Raw genomic sequence first — 18,576 nt, 5'->3', positions numbered from 1 at the left:
CTTTCATTTAAGACCCCTTCTAAAACTCTGAATCCTGATAAAAGGTTATCTAACTGGAATGCTAAATCTGCTTCCACCTCATCAGATGCTGCCTGACCTGCTGAGTACTTCCAACATTCTCCGCTCTTATTTCCGACTTCAGGCATCCGCAGTGTTTAGATTTTTAAAAATTTCTCGAACCCATTTTTTTGGACACTCTCCCCACTATCCAACTTTGCATTCTCTCCCTCACTAGTCTGGTTGCCACTTCCTCAACTATGGAGGTATTAAAACCATGGAGAGTTTCACCCTTTTAGGTCAATGTTTTAGGTATGTTGTTTTATTCCAAGCACCAATGACATCAATATATATGCTCAAACTCTCTGTTAAAATCTATACACCTCATAGCCTGACCCTGTTGCTGGAAGCGCCCACTAAATGGCCATGTATGTGTGCTGGACTCCACTTCCAAAATAAGAACATAATTGCAGGGGTTCATCATCTGACCCGTTGAGCCTGCTCTTTCACTTAATAAAATCATGGCTGATCTGGCTGTGAATTCAGCTCCATTTATCTGTCTTTTCCCCATGACTTTTAATTTCCCTACTATGCAAAAATCTATCAAACTGCGTCATTAATATATTTAATGAGGCAGCCACTACTGCTTTGTTGGGTAAAGAATTCCACAGATTTGCTACTCTGGAGAAGAGCAACTCCTCCTCATTGCCACACTAAATCTACTTCCCTGAGGCAATGCCCCCAAGTTCTAGTCTCACCTATCAGTGAAAAAATGTTCCTGCCTCTATCTTATCTATCCCTTACATAATGTTATATTTTTATATATTTATATAACCCTCCCTCATTCTTCTGAATTCTACTGAGTATAGTCTCAGGTGACTCAATCTCCCCTCATACCCTAATCTCTGAATCAACCTGGTGAATATCCTCTGCACCACACTTCCATTGATTGCAATGGGCCTAACTCTCAGAACAGTTCTCTGCACGTTTAGATCCATCAAAGTAATTTCCAGGATCAACAAATGATGAAACCCCTTAATACTCTTGAAATTAAATATTCTGAAGTTCATGCTTGCTGTCAAAAATACTCCTTAACCTGCTCTCCATTTTAGTAGTTGAGAAATACCCTGCTCTATCGATCTTGAGCATCCTTGAAGTGGCCTCCATAACAGCGTCAGCAGCAATGTAAAAAAGTGCTGGAGGAGCATAGTAGGTCATGCAGCACCATGGAAAGTGATGTATTATGTAGGGTACCCATCGCTCCTGTTAATTTTTAGCACACGTGTATATAAATCACAGAGAGGTATACAGTACACAGTCAGTGTGGTCTGGGCATCAGCTGGCTCCATTACTGCCCTGGCCAGATGTAGCATACCTCAGGGTCCCCACCCGGTCACCAGATGCCATGTGCTGTCCATCAGGACTCACACACAGTGTCCTGATCCCTGTCTTCAGGTCAGTGGCTTGGGATTCTTGATTCGATTTATCAGAACCACCCGCAGAACTGTTCTCCACATCCAGCAATGTCAATGCATTGGAGTCCATGTAGAGAATCTTCAGCAAATCCTGGATATGAGGAAGGAGATACTTAGGACACAAGCGTACCAAATCTGCACATTTACACATTCATTCAAATCTGGATACAAGCAAATGCGTGCAAGACCATTCATGAACAAGTGTATTCAAATCTATATGTATCCAAGGGCCTCTGGACATTCACAAATACGCCACTGTGTGTAAGTCATAAGTGTGTTCAAATTTGTACAAGTCTGTACATTTAAGTGTCAAATTTACACATCAAAAAATGTGTTCAAATCCATATATTAGAAGTGCATTCAGATTTATACACATACAAATGAGTGTGTGTACATACAAATCCTGCCATATTTATGTCCATAAACATGTGTGCGTTTGATATATGCACACAAATGTGCACAGTGAGAATATGGATGAAAGACTTAGATTTATATTGTATCCACAGAATGTCCAAAGCTCTTTTTTAACTGTGAAGTGTAATTGTCTTTCCCTGTAAACTGTGGATTGTGGTTAAACAATTTCTCACCTATCCAAAGCAATGACATAACGATTAGTTGTGCTAATCTCAGTTGACAGATGGGTAGTGACCACTTAAGAAAACACAACCACTTTTACCCTAAATAGAGCCGATGGATTTTTTTTATGTCCACCTGCGGGGATTAAGGAAACAAACCTGAACCCACACAAGCAATGTGATAAATCCCAGCTCTCATTAGATTATCTTGAGGGTTAACTGGGCTGAACACTTGTAGAAAACTTGTAGAAGATTAATTCTTTGAACCTGTTTCCACAATCCTACCAATTACGGCTAATCTTGAACCTTTACTGCAAATGAAAAATTATCGCAGCTCTGAAATGTTCATTGGGTCACCAATTGTAGTTGTCTACTGAAATGGTATGGTGGTGGTGCAGTGGTTAATGCTGAGGTGCCTGGCATCTGCTGAACTGAAATTCAGCTACTAACCTGGAATTAAGGAAAAGACACAACTGGCCATTGCTACTTAAAAACAGAAAATGCTGCAAATCTTTAGAACAGTAGTTCTCAACTTTTTTCTTTCCACTCACATCCCATCTTAAGTAATCCCTATGCCATCGGTGCTATGTGATTATTAAGGGATTGCTTAAGGTGGGATGTGAGTGGGAAGGGAAGGTTGAGAATCACTTCTCTAGACCCAATTGTCACTGAAATATTTTGCTTGAGAACAAATGTCATTGGTCCATTTCCTTTGGAGTTATGAAACCGTGCACATAACGAGTCAATTAGGAACAATTAAAACAGTGGTTTTCAAACTTTTTCTTTCCACCCACATACCACCTTAAGCAATCCCTTACTAATCACAGAGTATTGATGGCATAGGGAATACTTAAAGTGAGTGGAAAGAAAAAAGGTTGAGAACCATTGCCTTAGAGAGAATGATACTTCAAGTTAGTGGCCATTCATCAGCACAGTCAATGTTATCAGTGACCATGGTTCCACTGACTACTGAAAGATCCCTTTCGGTTCAAGGGAAGAAATCTTCTGTCACTACGTAATCTATACTCTGCACCCACCTCAGTTCAATTAAGGATTGTTGGCCTCACCAACAATATCTGATCCTGGAAAATATATGTCTAAACTGCCTCAACATCATGTTCAATACCAGTACAATTGGGGTGGTCTTTCCTGATATAATTTGCTGGCTTCCCCCCCTGTACAATTCAAGGGTTTAAAGACAAAAATAATTAGAGAAAATTAGGAGGGGGCAGGGGTGAAGGAACAAACCAAAACATGGAACATGAAGCTCAGCGAACTTACAGTTGCTTTGATGGCAACTCAATTAATCAGGTTTTGCTGAGATGTCACCCTGTAGGATGCTACTGAGTGTCAATGACGCTCACAAGATCCAAATGCAACATGGCAGATTTTCGGAGTTGATTCAATAAATCCTGCAGCGTGTAGATGAACACCACAGGACAGGTCTTGCAGCCCAGTCGATGACACACTTACGTTGCTTATCATGTTGCGATGTAGTGAGGTTCCATGGGTGCTGGAGCTCTCGGTGTTCCAGAGCCGAAGGGTGTTGTCGGATGAGCAGGTGATGAAGGAGCAGGGTGGTAAGCATGCCCGATTACTGTCCTCGACCTCTGGGTAAACCTTACAACAAGGCAGGTGTGTAAGAAATCAGGAGAAGGAATTGTCTCCTCACATCTGCCCCAGCCCCTCTTCTGTGCCAGTTCCCTACATCCCTCAACTCCCCGATCTTTCAAACATTTATCTAATTCTTATTTAACTACGCACATTGATCCAGCCTCCACAAAACTTTGGGGCTGAAAATTCTGGAGACACACAGCGGTCTGCAGAAAGAAGTTCACACACATCTCAGCTTTAAATGGCTATAATCTTGGAATTATGCCTTCTCGCTTAATATTCTCTCGCGAGTGGGAGTATTTTGACAACTAATCTATCATACCCCTCAGGATCTTCAATGCCTCATTAAGATCACCCCTCAATCTTGTAAACTCCAAAGAATATAGATCTAATTTATTTAGCCACTCTTGATGGTTTTACCTCTTAGCCCAGGAATTAGCCTGGTAAATATATAAATATATTTTAAACTGACTCTAATCGCAATATCTTTTTTTTAAAGGCAATTACCTCTTTTGGATTGCCTACAAGAGAAATAATAATCCCATATTCTATGAAGGAGGTTGCTATCCAAGATCCTACGTGGAGACTTCCAATTCCTACGGAGGAATGATTATCTCAGGTTCAAATGATTCATCCTCACCTCCACACTCCAGACACAGGATGCATGGTAGAGGGCAGAGTACACTTTCCCAACTTTCTTGAAGTCCCTCACATCCCACACGTACAGGCTGTGGTCATTGTACACACAGGAGAGCCAGCGGTTTGTTGGGTCGAAGGTCACTGCAATGGTGTCTGGGTACTTGGCATCTACTCTGCTTGTGAACAGGTGGCTGGGAAGACAGAAGGTGGTGTTAGCAAAGCATTAATCCATACTGTAGTGTACTGTCACGACACTGAAGGTATTGCAAAGTGAACCATATTGTGTCCTGAGTGAACTAGGTTGAACTCGAATTCTCACAGCTGAAAAATAAACTTCCAACCCAAAGTTATCTTCCTTAAAAACCAATCTCAGTCAACGATATTCAGGAGCATCTGGCCCAGCAGAGTGATGCTCACCTTTTCACAAACTACCAACTCCCACATCTACCTTGAATACACTTCTTCACACCCAGTTCCCTTCATGGACTCTATTCCCTTCTCTCAATTCTTCCATCTCTGTTCCCAAAATGAGATCTTCCAGTCGAAATCATCTGAAATGTCCTCTTTCTTCAAAAAACGTGACTTCCCCTCCACCAACATCAACTCAGCCCTCACCCGCATCTACTCCATATCCCACTCATCTGCCCTGGCCCCCTCTGCCCATAGACACAACAAAAATAGGATTCCCCTTGCTCTCATCTACCACCCCACCATCCTCTACATCCAACACATTATCCTCCATAATTTCTGCTATTTGCAACGTGATCCCCACCACCAGACACATCCTCCCTTCTCCGCCTTCCATGGGGACCGCTCCCTCCATGACTCCCTCATCCACTCATCCCTTCCCATTTATAGCCTCCTCGGCAACTTCCCCTGTGCCCACACCTCCTCCCTTACCACCTTTTGGAGCCCCAAACAGTCCCTCCAAATGAAGCAACACTTCACTCGTGTATCTGCGGGAGTGATCTACTTCATCTGGTGCTCCTGATGTGGCCTTCTCCACATTGGAGAGACAGGACGCAGACTGGGGGATCAATTTGCTGAGCACCTTTGCTCTGTCCACATCAGTGACATGATTTCCCAGTGGCCAAACAATTCAACTCTCCCGCACTGACATGTCTGTCCATGGCCTCATATACTATCAAACCAAGACCACCCATAAATAGGAGGAACGCCTAATTTTCCACATGGGCCCTCTCCAATTGGATGGCATTAACATCGACCTCCAATTTCTGATAGCCCACCCCTCATTCTCCTTCTCTTCCTCATCCCTCTCTTTCCTCCAGCTCTCCACCCTCTTCCTGTTCCATTCTTAGAGCCATCCCCACTCCCCCTGCTTGCTGGTGTGCCCTCTCTCCATTATCCACCTATTACCTCCTGCCTGTGGGACTCCCCCTGCTCCTTCCCCCCACCGTTTTGTTTAAGCACCTGCCTATAATTTGCTCATACCTTGAAGAAGGGCTCAAGCCTGAAATGTTGGTTATGTGTCTTTATCATTGCTATATAAAGTTCGCTGTTTGACCTGCATTGTATCTTTACTCCAATCAGTGTCTGCATACATTCATGTTTTACTCCTGATGGCCAGTTGAACAAGTGACGGATTCATTGCTCACTGTGTTTGTGACTGTGGGCATGGTAAGTCCATCATAATAATCTGAAAATACAGGTACCCAGGGTCTTGGTCTAACCCATGATAACTGCAACTGGGTAGCTTTGGAAATGATACTGGGAGGGCAGAAGTTATCATTGGTGATACTCATCTGGTTCCTCGTTTCCACTCTGTTACTCTGAAGAACATATCAAACCCAGAACCTCAGTCTGCCAGAACGACAAGGGCAATGGGGTGAACAGCTCCAAGTCACCCACCCAACCTGTCTTGGAAATACACTGCTTCATCATCCCTCAGTCAAAATAATTCCTATTCAACGTCACTGGCAGCACGCTCATCCTGGTACAAAGAGGCATTCAGTTTATCACTGCCTCATTTCCTTTCAATTTTTTTTAGTGGTTTTTATAGGAAATACATTAGAATGAAGAAAAGGGAACAAAACGGAAAATACAATATCACATATGTATATATAATTAATATAAAACTTCAAACAGAATAAACTCCAACCCCTATCCACTGCACTGGATGAAAATGAAAAGAAAAACGTCAAAAGTATGATATAAAAAAACCCCACCTAACCTACTCTAATCATAAAAAAACTAACAAAAAACAGCTGAGCAGCTTATCCTGAGGGTTACAGATATTTTGCAGTTTTTGGTTCCTACCGTGAATCAAAAAACAAAGACCATATCACATCTGGAAGCGTAAATATATCTAATCACATTCAAAACATTTATATCAAGTGAAAATAGGACATAAAAGGTCACCACATATCTTCAAATTACAACGATGAATCAAATATATGATATCTAATTTTTTTCAAAACTTAAACAAGACATAATATGAGAAAACCATTGAAACACTGTTGGAGGTCTAGAGTCTTTCCATTTGAATAAGATAGCTCTTCTAGCCAACAATGTAGAGAAGGCCACAACCCGTTGAACAGCTACAGAAAAACTCCCTATGTATGGTCAATACCCCAAATAGAGCAGTTATTGGATTGGGTCGTAGCTCCACCTGGAGTATAGTTGAAAATATGTTAAAAATTTTCTTTCCAATAGTTTTCTAAGGGTGAACAAGACCCAAAACATATGTGTCAATGTCGCAATTTCAGATTTGCATCTGTCACAAGAAGGGTTAATATTAGAAAAAAATACTAGCCAATTTATTTTTGGACATGTGAATACGATGCACCACTTTGAAATGGATTAATGAATGTTGGGCACATATTGAAGATGTATTAAGAATCTTGTCCCATAGATCCTCAGATAAGGGTCTTGCAATCTCCAGTTCCCAAGCCTTTTTAATCTTAATGTGAAATACTGGGTGTAATTTTAATAATGTATCATATATAATTCCAATTAACCCTTTTGGAGAAGGATTCAATTGAAAAATATTATCAACTAATGTGGAAACAAATGTGGAAAATTCAGTAATATGGTATTTAAGAAATTTCTAATCTGCAAATATCTAAAAAGATGAATATTTGGTAAGTCATATTTACTTGCCAGCTGTTCAAAAGACATTGAACCTTCCTTAAATAAATTTGCAAAAGAAACAATACATTTGATTTTCACTATATTTCTAAGAATGTCATTACTGAACCATAGTACAAGGAAACAGGACTTTCAGCCCACCTTCAACCATCCATTTACATGATCCCTACATTAATCCTATTTTATTCTCCCAGTCCCATCAATTCCCCCACCAGATTCCACCCCTCACCTACACACGAGCAACAAATTACAGCAGCCAATTAACCTGCCAACTCACACATCTTTGAGCTTTGAATGGAAACTAGAGAACCCAAAGGAAATGAAGCCAGCCTCAGGGAGAACGGACAAATTCTACATAGAACCAACCAGACCGAAGAGACTGCCACCCAGTTTCTTTTTTATCTGGCGTGATACAATAAGGAAATGTGGACAAATAATATCAATCAATCTTCACAAAGGTTCAGGACACGAAAAACCTTGGATGACGAGGGCTTTAGGAACAGCAAGTTAAACGAAGGGAGTTTTGGGCAAGTGGTGTGGTGGGGATGGGAGGGCAGGGAAGGTTACCTTTGCTGCTATACTTACAGGAAATATAAACTGCAGCAAAATAAAAGGCGTGTTGTTTCTTTAATTATATCACTTCAGCAGTGCTACTATCCCTTTAAATGCGATTGACTCAAATGCAAAGAGTCTGCTAATTTAGTGACATATTTTTCTGAAGCCATGAACAGATTTCCTTCTGGCTGAGCCAAATGCCAACAAGCCTACTCTAGCATACATGCTGACAGCAGCCACACTGGAACAAGCAACAGATTCATTGCTCACTGTGTGTGCTTTGTTTGACTGCAGGATCCACCAGCAGTGAGGGAGGGGCAGAGAGCCATAGTACCTCAGGCAACAGCCCCTACACCTAAAGGCCTCAGTATCTGCTCAAGGGAGGGGTTGTCGGCAGCCTCAGCTCCAGTGCGTGCTGCTCTCTTGTTCCCAGTCTAACCTCAGAGCTGGGGTTCCTAACAGTGCTCCTGCTCCTCCCCAGCTCACTGACAGAGAGAAAAAGAGTAATAGAAAAGCATCTGAATTTCTAAAGCTCCTATCATTTCTTTGGGGCAGCCAGAGGAAAGCCAGGGCAGTGTCTTAAAAGTTTAGGCCCTGGTGTAATGCAGGGGAGACGGCGGCCAACCCATGCACAGCAACTCCCACACAATGCGCCACGAGAGAACAAAATTAAAGGATAAATAGGTCAATATTCACAGTAGTATTCACATATTGGGCAGAACACTGGGAATAACTCCATACTTTCAGTCTGCACACTGTGTTCGAGCAGCTTGGCATTGTCTCCCTGTAGAACACTGCAGCACACTTCTGCCCTCAACGTTGCGCTGACCCACATACTCCTTTAAAAAAAAGTATTAAACCGGGGGAAAAAAAGGGGGAGAAAAGACCACTGTGTAAATTTAATGAGATACGTTTGTACATATTTTGGTTGATGGTTCACAGTGTGAAAAATAAAAAAATATTTTAAAAAAGTATTAAACCCTCCCTATTTTTCTTTCACCCATGTGCCTATCTAAGAGTCTCTTGGTAAGGATGTGTGTGTGTGTTCGTGTTCTTGGGCATCGGTCTCATTCCCTGGTGTGTGTTCTTGGGTATCCATCTCCCTCGCTGACACGTGCACATATCTTCAACTTGAAAGGGCCACCAGACTGATAGCTGTGACGTAGCCATTATTGTACAACCTACATCCATGGATACCAGTGACTGTTTAGTTTAACTTTCTGTGAACCACTTCTAGACACAGTCATGGAGCTTTGGGCAAGGACGCACCAATGTGTTCCAACAGCCATGCAGCTCTCTTGATGCTTTTCACTGTGCCGTACCTCTGCCAGAGCCCACCATCCCCACCAGCACTCCCAGTCCCCACACACCCCAGCCAACTGACCCAACATCTCCGGCACACCTTCACCAAACCCCATTCCCCATCCAAGACACAAACTAATTTCCTCACCCCTAATATTCATCACCCCAAAAACATTCACACCCCCAAAATCACCTCCTCCTTATTTAGCCCACCAACCCTGTAACACTCCATTTAAACCCCACCCTGCTAAATTCCTTCTGCCCCCCACCTCTCACCAATCCCCATTCCCACCGGAAACACCCATCCCCATTCAGCACGCCACCACTTTCTACCCACATATCCTCCCACCAATCACTCATATCCTATCCCCTCAATACCCACACTTACCCACTCAATGCCACCCATGTTTCCCATACTTTCCCCGCAACCTCCACACCACAATCCCCCTGTCACCTATCCCTCACCTCCCAAGCTTCCTACCAACCCACAGCTCAGCATGTCCTCATCCTAGATCTCACCTTGGATCTGTAGCAGATGCAATGTCCATGCCTAGGTAGTGGGGCCTGGGCATAGTGGCAATGAAGTGAAGGTTGGCGGGGTTGAACAACCGCACGGTGCCGTCTGCACAACCACAGAAGATGAAGTCCTCGTTGACCGTCAGGCAGTTGGCCATTGTGGTCTGTGTCAAGGGAAAGTATCATAATTGAGGTTCTATATGTAAACTGTTTGTTTATATTTTATATATATATATATATATATATATATATATATATATTTATAAATTGTTATTTTGTTTGAGGTCAAAAATAAATCCTTTTAACTATTGACTTTTAAAAAAGTAATCTGTTACCAGCCATGTATTTCCCACTTTTGAATGAATGCTTCCATCTACAATCCCATAGATTCAGGAGAAATTAGGTCTGACGTGACATAATGAGTGGAAGAATCCACATAGACACTTGAGGGCAGGGGGTGGGGGGGGGGTGGGTCCCAAGTCGTGACTGTGGTGAAATTTGTGCCTTACATTGCCCAGGTAGGTGGAAGGAAAGAATCTGGTTTAAAGGGTGTTAATGTGCTTGAGAAATGTGGATTATCAGGATTTGGGGTCCTGATGAAAGTCAAGGTTTCTGGACGGGTTACTGAGATGATGGGCTTATTTCACTGACAGGCTGCTTCTGGGCAAATTCTGCAGGATAGTAATAGATTTAATTAGCTGGAGGGATGTTCAAGTAAGAAAGGTGATGTAAGGAATCAAAAAGAACTGCCATGCCCTGGGGAACTGAGAAGGGGGTGCCTCAATAGTTTAAAACCAGCGAGCTGGGATGGAACAGGGGGAAACTGTGAGAAGATCTGATAGAAGCAATCTAAAGGAAACTTTGGGTGCTTTCTAACAGTTCTTAGCCTTGTAAATCTGCCAGGACAGTTTGTTGGCACTCAGTAAGTTAACACAAGATGACAGAACAAACAAGATGGCATTCCTTAAAACGCTCACTCATCAAAGTATTTTCCTTTTGGCTGACTTTGTCAGCTCAGCTGACACAAAACAAGCTAACATCCCTTCCCTCCAACCTGTCCTGCACTGCTTGAGTAAATACATGCGCAATGTCCTTGCAGACTTTGACTCAGGAATGAATGAGGGTTCTTAGCATTTCAAGGGAGGTCTGGAGGACCAGGGAACGTTGATGATCGATCTGGGAGAGGCATTCACAGAACTAAAACCCCTGTCTCCAGGGTAAAAAGTTAACACTACCACCTTGGATTCCATGGACACACAGGTAGGCCAAGAGATTTTTGCGAATGCATCTTTCAGATGGAGGGAGAGGTCAAAGTAATATAAGGTGTGACATACAACTGAAAACTGATTGGTTGAGCATTCCTAGATTTGCTGCCTCAGGCAATCAATGGGAAGATCTTTCCCATTTACACTGACATGAAAATAAATTAACAGATCCAATTAAAATTCTAAATTAACAATATTTATAAAGGCTTTCCAACATGAAATAGCTTCCACTTCTCTCTCTAGGTCAGGCCGTGACACACCTAACATTCCGGATGGGATTTGGTGTGGGCTGGGGAAGGTAGCTCTGGACAGTCTAACATCATCAATCACCAGTACTGCAGCTTGTTGACAGAAGTATCGTCTCTCTTGGTATTGAGGGGCACAGATAAAGCCTTGCTACTGAGACTGTTGATCTTGAGCCGAGGGTTGTGGAAGTCCTTTCCCATCGTTCACCTGCTCCACCTGGGTCCCATAGATAAATTCCCCACTGTGGGATAATCCACGAGGGTGGCTCATTTGGAAGTGGTGCTCAGGGGTGGGGGTAGAAATCGCTGGTGCCATTGAACCATAACCCAGTGACTCTGGAGAGGAAGCACAGGCTGAAACAAGTGCCAGTACTGTGCCAATACTGCCATCTCACCATCAACTTGGCTCACAAGATGATGCCTCTTCAGTAGTTTCATACCAGTTCTTAACATACCTCAGTCCTGCAGTGAATTAGGAATTTAGCACAAGAGGTCGCAAGATGTTTAAATCACAGTTCATCCAACACACACTGCCTTTTGAAACAATCATTGCCCTTCTCCGTTCATCCTCTCTGCCCCGCACATCTCATTTCCTATTTTCAAGTAATCAAGGAGCAGCATGGGTTGTTGGTTCATTCTCCCACCAAACATACCAGGGGTGTGGGTTAATGGGGTGTGAATTGGGCAGAACAGGCTTGTGGGCCGAAATGGCCTGTTACCATGCTGTATATCTAAATTTTAAAAATTACTTGGATTGTTTTTGAAAGTTATATTGAAACTTCTTCTATTGGTCTCTCAGGCCTTGTAAATGGCCACAACTCATTGCCTGATAAAGAAAATCCCCTTCGTGTTTCCTCAAGGAGTTGGTGTCAAATGAGTGAGAGTCAGCCGAAGAGTTAGTCTGAACAAGCACAGTGAAGGTGGGGACATGGGGAAGGGGTGGGGGAAATTCTACAGCTTAGGGTCCCAATAGTAGATATCACAGTCACTGTAGAGTTGTCTAGTGTTGTGGGGCATGGATGAGGTAATAGAGATAGGGAGAAACAAGACCATGCAGGGATTTGAAAACAAAGAAAATTTAAATTCCAAATGTTCCCGGACTCGTATCCAATGGTGGTGGGGTACAGGGGTGGCATCAGAGGGGGCATTCGTGGGCAAATTTGGTATTGTGTCCCCTCACCCACCCAGTATGGCAGTGCCGAAAAATCAGTGCCCCCGCAGGGGCTTATCTACGGTATGGCAGGTGTGGCACATGCCTGGGGCGCCACTCAAAGGGAGGCCCACCCTCCCCTCCCCTGCTGAGTGTTATTCCAGACAATCAAGGAATCTGTTTCTTCTATGCTCAGTTCACTTGTCCTCCTTCCTCGTCCTCGCACTCCCTCTCAATTACACAATGCCAAATACAACATGATGGCCACCAAAACCAGGTCTCCCGAGATCTCCTTGTCACTGTTTATAGGTACCATAGGTGCTATTTTTCATTGGCATGCCGCTGCCCGTGCGATTACCCTAATGTCCCTCATTTAGATTTGTTCTGATGCCACCTGTGGTGGCGGAGCAGTGAGGAGGAAGTGCACGAATGGGACTTGTCCCAACATACCACATTTTCACTAGCAGCCACACACATAGTTTGACAGAGCGACAAGATGGGGGTGCACTGCCCGTAAACCTGCATGTGTGTGTGGAACTACGCAAAGTGGTTCGTCACGGAGATGGAGACTCGCAATGGGCAATGTCGGAATGAATGGTGTGGTGGGATGTTGAGATGGCGATGTAAACTTACTGCGGTGTTATCTGTATTCTTTTCAAAGTCAATGTGGGGTAGAGCAGCCGGGGAGGAGAGGGAATCAAGCATTAGAGATGCAGTATAGAGAACATTGAGCTGACAATAAACACACACGTGCCCCCGCACACACACAAAATTAACATACACGTACACACATAATTAACATGCGCACGCACACAATTATCATACACACACGCAGGCACACACACAAGTAACATGTGTACACACACAAAATTAACATGTGCGCGCACACACAATTAACATACATGCACACACAAAATTAACATGTGTACACACACAATTTACATACATGTACAAACACAAAATTTACATATGCACACATACACACACAAAATGAACAGACGTGCACACACACATACACAGATTCATGCTCACAAAGACATACACATGCGCACGCTCACATTCTCATGGACTCCAACACATGCTCTCTCACATGTGCACACTCTTCCCCCACCCACTGTAAAGGACATGGCGGTAATGAAGTGGTTCAGTTACTTGACTGGGCTAACAATCCAGGGACCCAATTCCAAATCCCACCATGGTAAATGCAGGATTAAAATAGAAGGTAATAATCTGGAATTTTTAAAAAAAGTTGCTCAGAAGAAATAATGATCCTGACAAAACCACTGGATTGTCATAAGAATGCAGAAGGCCCCTTCGGGAGGGGAGATTGACTGGCATGACTTGGGCAGGCCTGTATGAGACTCCAGATGCACTAAAAGATAGTTCACTGACTCTTCAAATGCCATGTGCTGTGCAATGAGGAATGGGCAATAAATGCTGGCCTTGTTAGCAATCCCCACATCCCAAACATGGAGAAAATCCTGACCAGAAGCAGGAAAGAAAGCAAGAGTGACAAGCCATGACATCCCGTGAATCAGAAGAACAGGCGAGGTGACGAACAGTACAATCCCATTCCCATTGGTTCCACAATTGCCAGGCCCACATCCCAGAAAGGAGGGAATTTGGAATGACACTTACCCTCAGCTCCACCCACTTATCGAGAAGCCTCCTCTCATTGAATTCACACAGGAGGCCAGAACTGGTGATGCAGAAGGTGCTCTCGGCCTTCTTGCTGCGCCCACAGGCCACGTCGCTGAAGAAATTGTTGCGGAGCTCGCCTAGCAGGCCCGAGCGACCCAGCAGCGGCACCGTGGCATTCACCTAAAACAAAGGCAGTAGGTCGCTGTCATCGACCAGCAGGCGAGGGAGAGGCTCTGGGAGAAGGGCAGGGACCAGCAGAGAGACAAAAAACCACAGGGAGGGGCTCTGGGAGAAGGACAGGGACCAGCAGATAAGAGACTGAGGGAGGGGCTCTGGAAGAAGGACAGGGACTATGGAGTGACACAAAACCAGAGGGAGAGGGATGGAAATCAAGACCACGAACACAGCTTATATTCAAGGAAGTTAAACAAGATGCTGGAGTCAAGTGCAATGCACAAATGTGCTGGAGAAGCCCAGCAGGTCACACTCCATCATAGGAAGTAAAGGATAACCCATGTTTCGGGCCTGGGCTCTTCGTCAGGCCTGTAACATGGGTAACCCTTTACTTCCTACAGATGCTGTGTGATCTGTGAGTTTCTACAGCACGTGTATGTATTACACTTTTCTCCAAAGGCCCTCAATAAGTTTCACCAAGAGAGTTAGCTCAAGTTCGAGCTAATGCAACTGACTGACTGGGCTGGTTGTGGTGGGTAGAATGGGATCAGCTTGAATTACATCGTGCACTGGGCAAAGTGGTGGTGCAGCAGTTAACTATCAGAATAGTAATTGAGAAGCCTTGATCAACAATCCATCAAACTGAGTTTAAATTCCACAAGGGCAGCTGTGGGATTTAAATTCAGTTATTGTTGAAATTAAAAACAAATACTTTGTCATTAATAATGGTGATTGTAAAATTTCTGGGTTGTTCCAAAACCACAGTGCCTCCTGACTCAGTCCAGCCCCTGTGTAACTCCAGGTCCAGCAACTTGGTCGATCCCTCGCCGCCCCCTGAAACACCCCCAGCAAGTTCAAAGGTAATTCAGGAGACAAAATAAACTGCCAGTAACTTAAACAAGCAAGATCTGTGCTTGTGCTTATAATTACAGATCAAGCAATGGAGAACCATGACCTCCATGACCTCCAAGGATTCACTACAGTGGCATTTAAGTAGCACGAAATTACTGGGTGGTTTTAGGAATAAATATGGATCGATGGCCAATCTCTCATTGCCCTTGACGGGCAGCTGATAACCATCTTCATGGACTGCTGAAGGAATTCCCACCCTGTTGTTGGGGAGGGAGTTCCAGGATTTAGACCCTGCGATGATGAAGGACCAACAGTATGAGTGGGTAAAACAATGGGGCTTTCAAAAGGGGATTGCGAGAGTATAATTTAATTTTAATTTAGACATACAGCACAGTAACAGGCCCGTTTGGCCCACAAGCCGAAGCTGCACAATTGCACCCATATGACCAATTAACCTGTTAAATTCATACGTCTTTGGAACATAGGGGAAAGTGGAGCACCCACGCGGCACAGGAAGAACGTACAAACACCAGACAGGCAGCGCGCGGGTTTGAACCCGGGTCACTGGTGCTGTAATAGCGTTGCACTAAACGCTACGACGCTTACCATGCCGCCCCTAATAATGTGCAGGGTTTAAGGGATAGAGAGAGAATATGAGACAGTGAGCTACTACTGACTCAGTGGGCTGAATGATCTTTAAGAGCACTAATGTTTCTACAAAGCTCCTGTGTTTCGATGCAGACAGCAAATTAGAAAAAAAAATGGTTGAGAAGGCCTGATCATGACCAGAAATCTCACCTTAGAGGCTTTGGACGCATCCAGATACCAGAACTTGACATGCCTGTTGCCTGCAGTGACAAAGTAACTACTATCCTCAGAGAAGGACACAGCAGTTACCTTACTCGATACCTTGTTGGCTGCCACTACAACATTTTTCTGTGGAAGAAGCAAGAAACACACATTTCACAGGTTCAGGATAGTCATTGTCTATCAGATACTGCATTATCTACTATTCATACCCAAAAGAGCATGATGCAGGCAGTGGGGCACAAAGCAACAGCCATATAAGGAGTGGTCCGAAGTATCACAATAATTATTGGCTACTGTGCTCTCCAGGTAATAAACTGCTCTGTGTAACATACTATTCAGTAGATTCAACTCGTACAATACCGTACATGCCATCGTATTGGACGATCCAAATTAAAAGATGGCACCTTAAAATCAGGGTCGTCTTATATGCCAGGTCTAAAATCTGTACCTTGACGGCGAAGTCTCAACACCGCTGCCATCTTCCCACCAGCTCCAATGCAATCTCGCGCATGCCCCATTAGTTATTTGCAAAGTCTCAGCACTCCCCCGTGGGATCCCTCCACCTTTAAACGGCCTGCAACAGGAGCCAACTGTGGTTTATTTTAAAATATGCTAATAAAGTTAAAACCTTTACATGGTAATTTGGTATTAAAATATTGTGATTTGCTTTTACCAGCATTCACTGGTCAGTGGTAAGTGCCAGATTTTGGGTTGTCTTATACAAAGTGTATTGCTCAAACCCTACATTTTAGGTGGAAATTCGGGGTCGTACTATACACCAGTATATACGGTACACTGTTCAGTCAATAAAGTTCTCTGTAGAGCACACTGTTCATTACACATTGATTCCTGGGGAACACATTGTTCACTGCACATTGCTTCCTGTGTATACACATTTTATTGCACAGTTATCTGCATAGAGCTCCTGCACAGTACCACACATAAATTGCATCCCACACCATGATGTGATATTCCTTTGTTCCCCTGATACGAATGGCTCTCCCCAGATTGCTAAGCCATGGATGGGAAGGTGCCCCGTAACCGGAGTATATGTGGAACTGTGTACCTTCCATGCCCAGACATTGACGATCATGTCATGCTGGTATCCCACAGAGACAATGTACTTGGCATTTGGTGAGAAAGCCACGCAGGCCACCCCGTACTTGTGCTCCTGGAGCTCTGCCACTTGGGTCTTATCCACAACATCCCAGACTCGAACAGCAGGCACATGTCCACTCTGAAAACATGGAGGAAGAAGAAAAAGACAAGAAATAAAAGGTCAGCACGTCTATCGATTCACAAGTTGCATAGCTCTAGTGAATGGTAATCCACGAAAGAATGGCCTGTGGGGTTACCAGCTGTGGGCATCTGGGCAGGCCGTCATTGGCTGTTTTTTGCTCATACTTGCTTTGCTTCCTATAGATGCTGTGTGACCTGGTGAGCTTCTCCAGGACTTTTGCATCTGTAATACTTGCTGTGGGAGGAGTCAGAGAAAAGGTTCTGGTTCTATTAGATCCATGATCAAGTGGGTATTTATTTATTTATTGCTAATCCCTAATTGGCCTTGAACCAAGTGGCTTGAAAGGTCATTTCAAAAATCGGTCAAGACTCAACTACCTTGGTTTGTGTGTGGTCACACAGAGACTAGATATGGTGAAGATGGTCAAGGTCCTTCCCTGAAGGACATTAGTGAACCTGCCAGGCTTTACGACAACCGTTTAACTTGGGTGGGGCCAGAACTCAGGTCTCTCAGCTTTTAATTTGACAATGGTGAGAAAAAAGCTTCAAGATCTTTAGGCCTTTGCTGGACAAGATCAGTTAGGGCCAGGCATGGAAATGAGACTCATCTATAGGTCAGAGTTGTCCACTTATCTGTATGGAGGAACCAGTTCAGAGGGTTCTCTGTTACCTTTGATATGTTCACTATTAATCAACTGTATATTTGATTAAAGACAGGAAGATTGAAGCCGGTCATTGTTATTCCCAAAGGACAGGTGATAAAAATAACAGGAATGGCTGTTGGAAAACTGAAAATTTCATTGTGTTGGATGTGAAAATAGATATCAGAAATAAACCATCTTTGAAGTTTGTTTATTGTCACAGACGCAAATAAAATTACTTGCTGCAGCTTTCCAGGTACATGAAACACAGCACATAAAAACAAACTATTTTTAAGGGGTTTGAAGGGGGTAGATGTGAAGTCGATATTTCTTCTCACTGGGGGCGAAATGCCCCTGCTGGGACTCGGATTGAAATCATACAATATTTTTTTATGTGCTCGGTAGGAGAGATATATGGAAAAAGCCATCTAAACTTGACAGCTTCACAGGGAAACTTCTCAGAGACCTGAGGGGGCCTTAGCCAAAAAGCTGGTCTCGAGCCAAAGTTTCCAGTCACAAAATAATGCATTGGCCATTCTCGAGGGAGATGAGGAGCCAACTCTTCACCTAGAGGATGGCGAATTTTTGGAATTCTCTACCCAAGAGAGCTATTGGGGTTCAGTCACTCGAGTATTCAAAAATTAAATCCATAGATTTTGGAAATTAAGGGAATCGTGGAATATGGAGTTTGTACAGGAGGTAAAACATCAGTCATATTTTTGTTAAATGGCAAAGTAGTGACTAAATGGCCAACTCCTGGTCCTATTTTTCACATGAT

At 43.7% G+C, this 18,576-nt stretch overlaps 1 protein-coding gene across 1 annotated transcript in view; it reads right to left on the bottom strand.

Annotated features, from left to right (window-relative positions):
* mapkbp1 (mitogen-activated protein kinase binding protein 1) overlaps nt 1-18,576 on the bottom strand; it is a 179,907-nt gene that overhangs the window by 62,856 nt on the left and 98,475 nt on the right. The window contains exons 5-11 of the mRNA XM_069917172.1: nt 16,985-17,155; nt 15,907-16,044; nt 14,080-14,262; nt 9,785-9,945; nt 4,302-4,491; nt 3,521-3,667; nt 1,373-1,563 (exon numbers count right to left, since the gene is read on the bottom strand). Of these exons, the coding sequence (XP_069773273.1) occupies nt 1,373-1,563; nt 3,521-3,667; nt 4,302-4,491; nt 9,785-9,945; nt 14,080-14,262; nt 15,907-16,044; nt 16,985-17,155 (1,181 nt within the window). The remainder of the gene's footprint in view (nt 1-1,372; nt 1,564-3,520; nt 3,668-4,301; nt 4,492-9,784; nt 9,946-14,079; nt 14,263-15,906; nt 16,045-16,984; nt 17,156-18,576) is intronic.

Source organism: Narcine bancroftii, chromosome 2 (assembly GCF_036971445.1).
Source record: "Narcine bancroftii isolate sNarBan1 chromosome 2, sNarBan1.hap1, whole genome shotgun sequence".
Classification (NCBI taxonomy): Eukaryota; Metazoa; Chordata; class Chondrichthyes; order Torpediniformes; family Narcinidae; genus Narcine; species Narcine bancroftii.
Note: the sequence above shows the minus strand (reverse complement) of the source record. Positions and strands in the feature narration are given on the sequence as shown.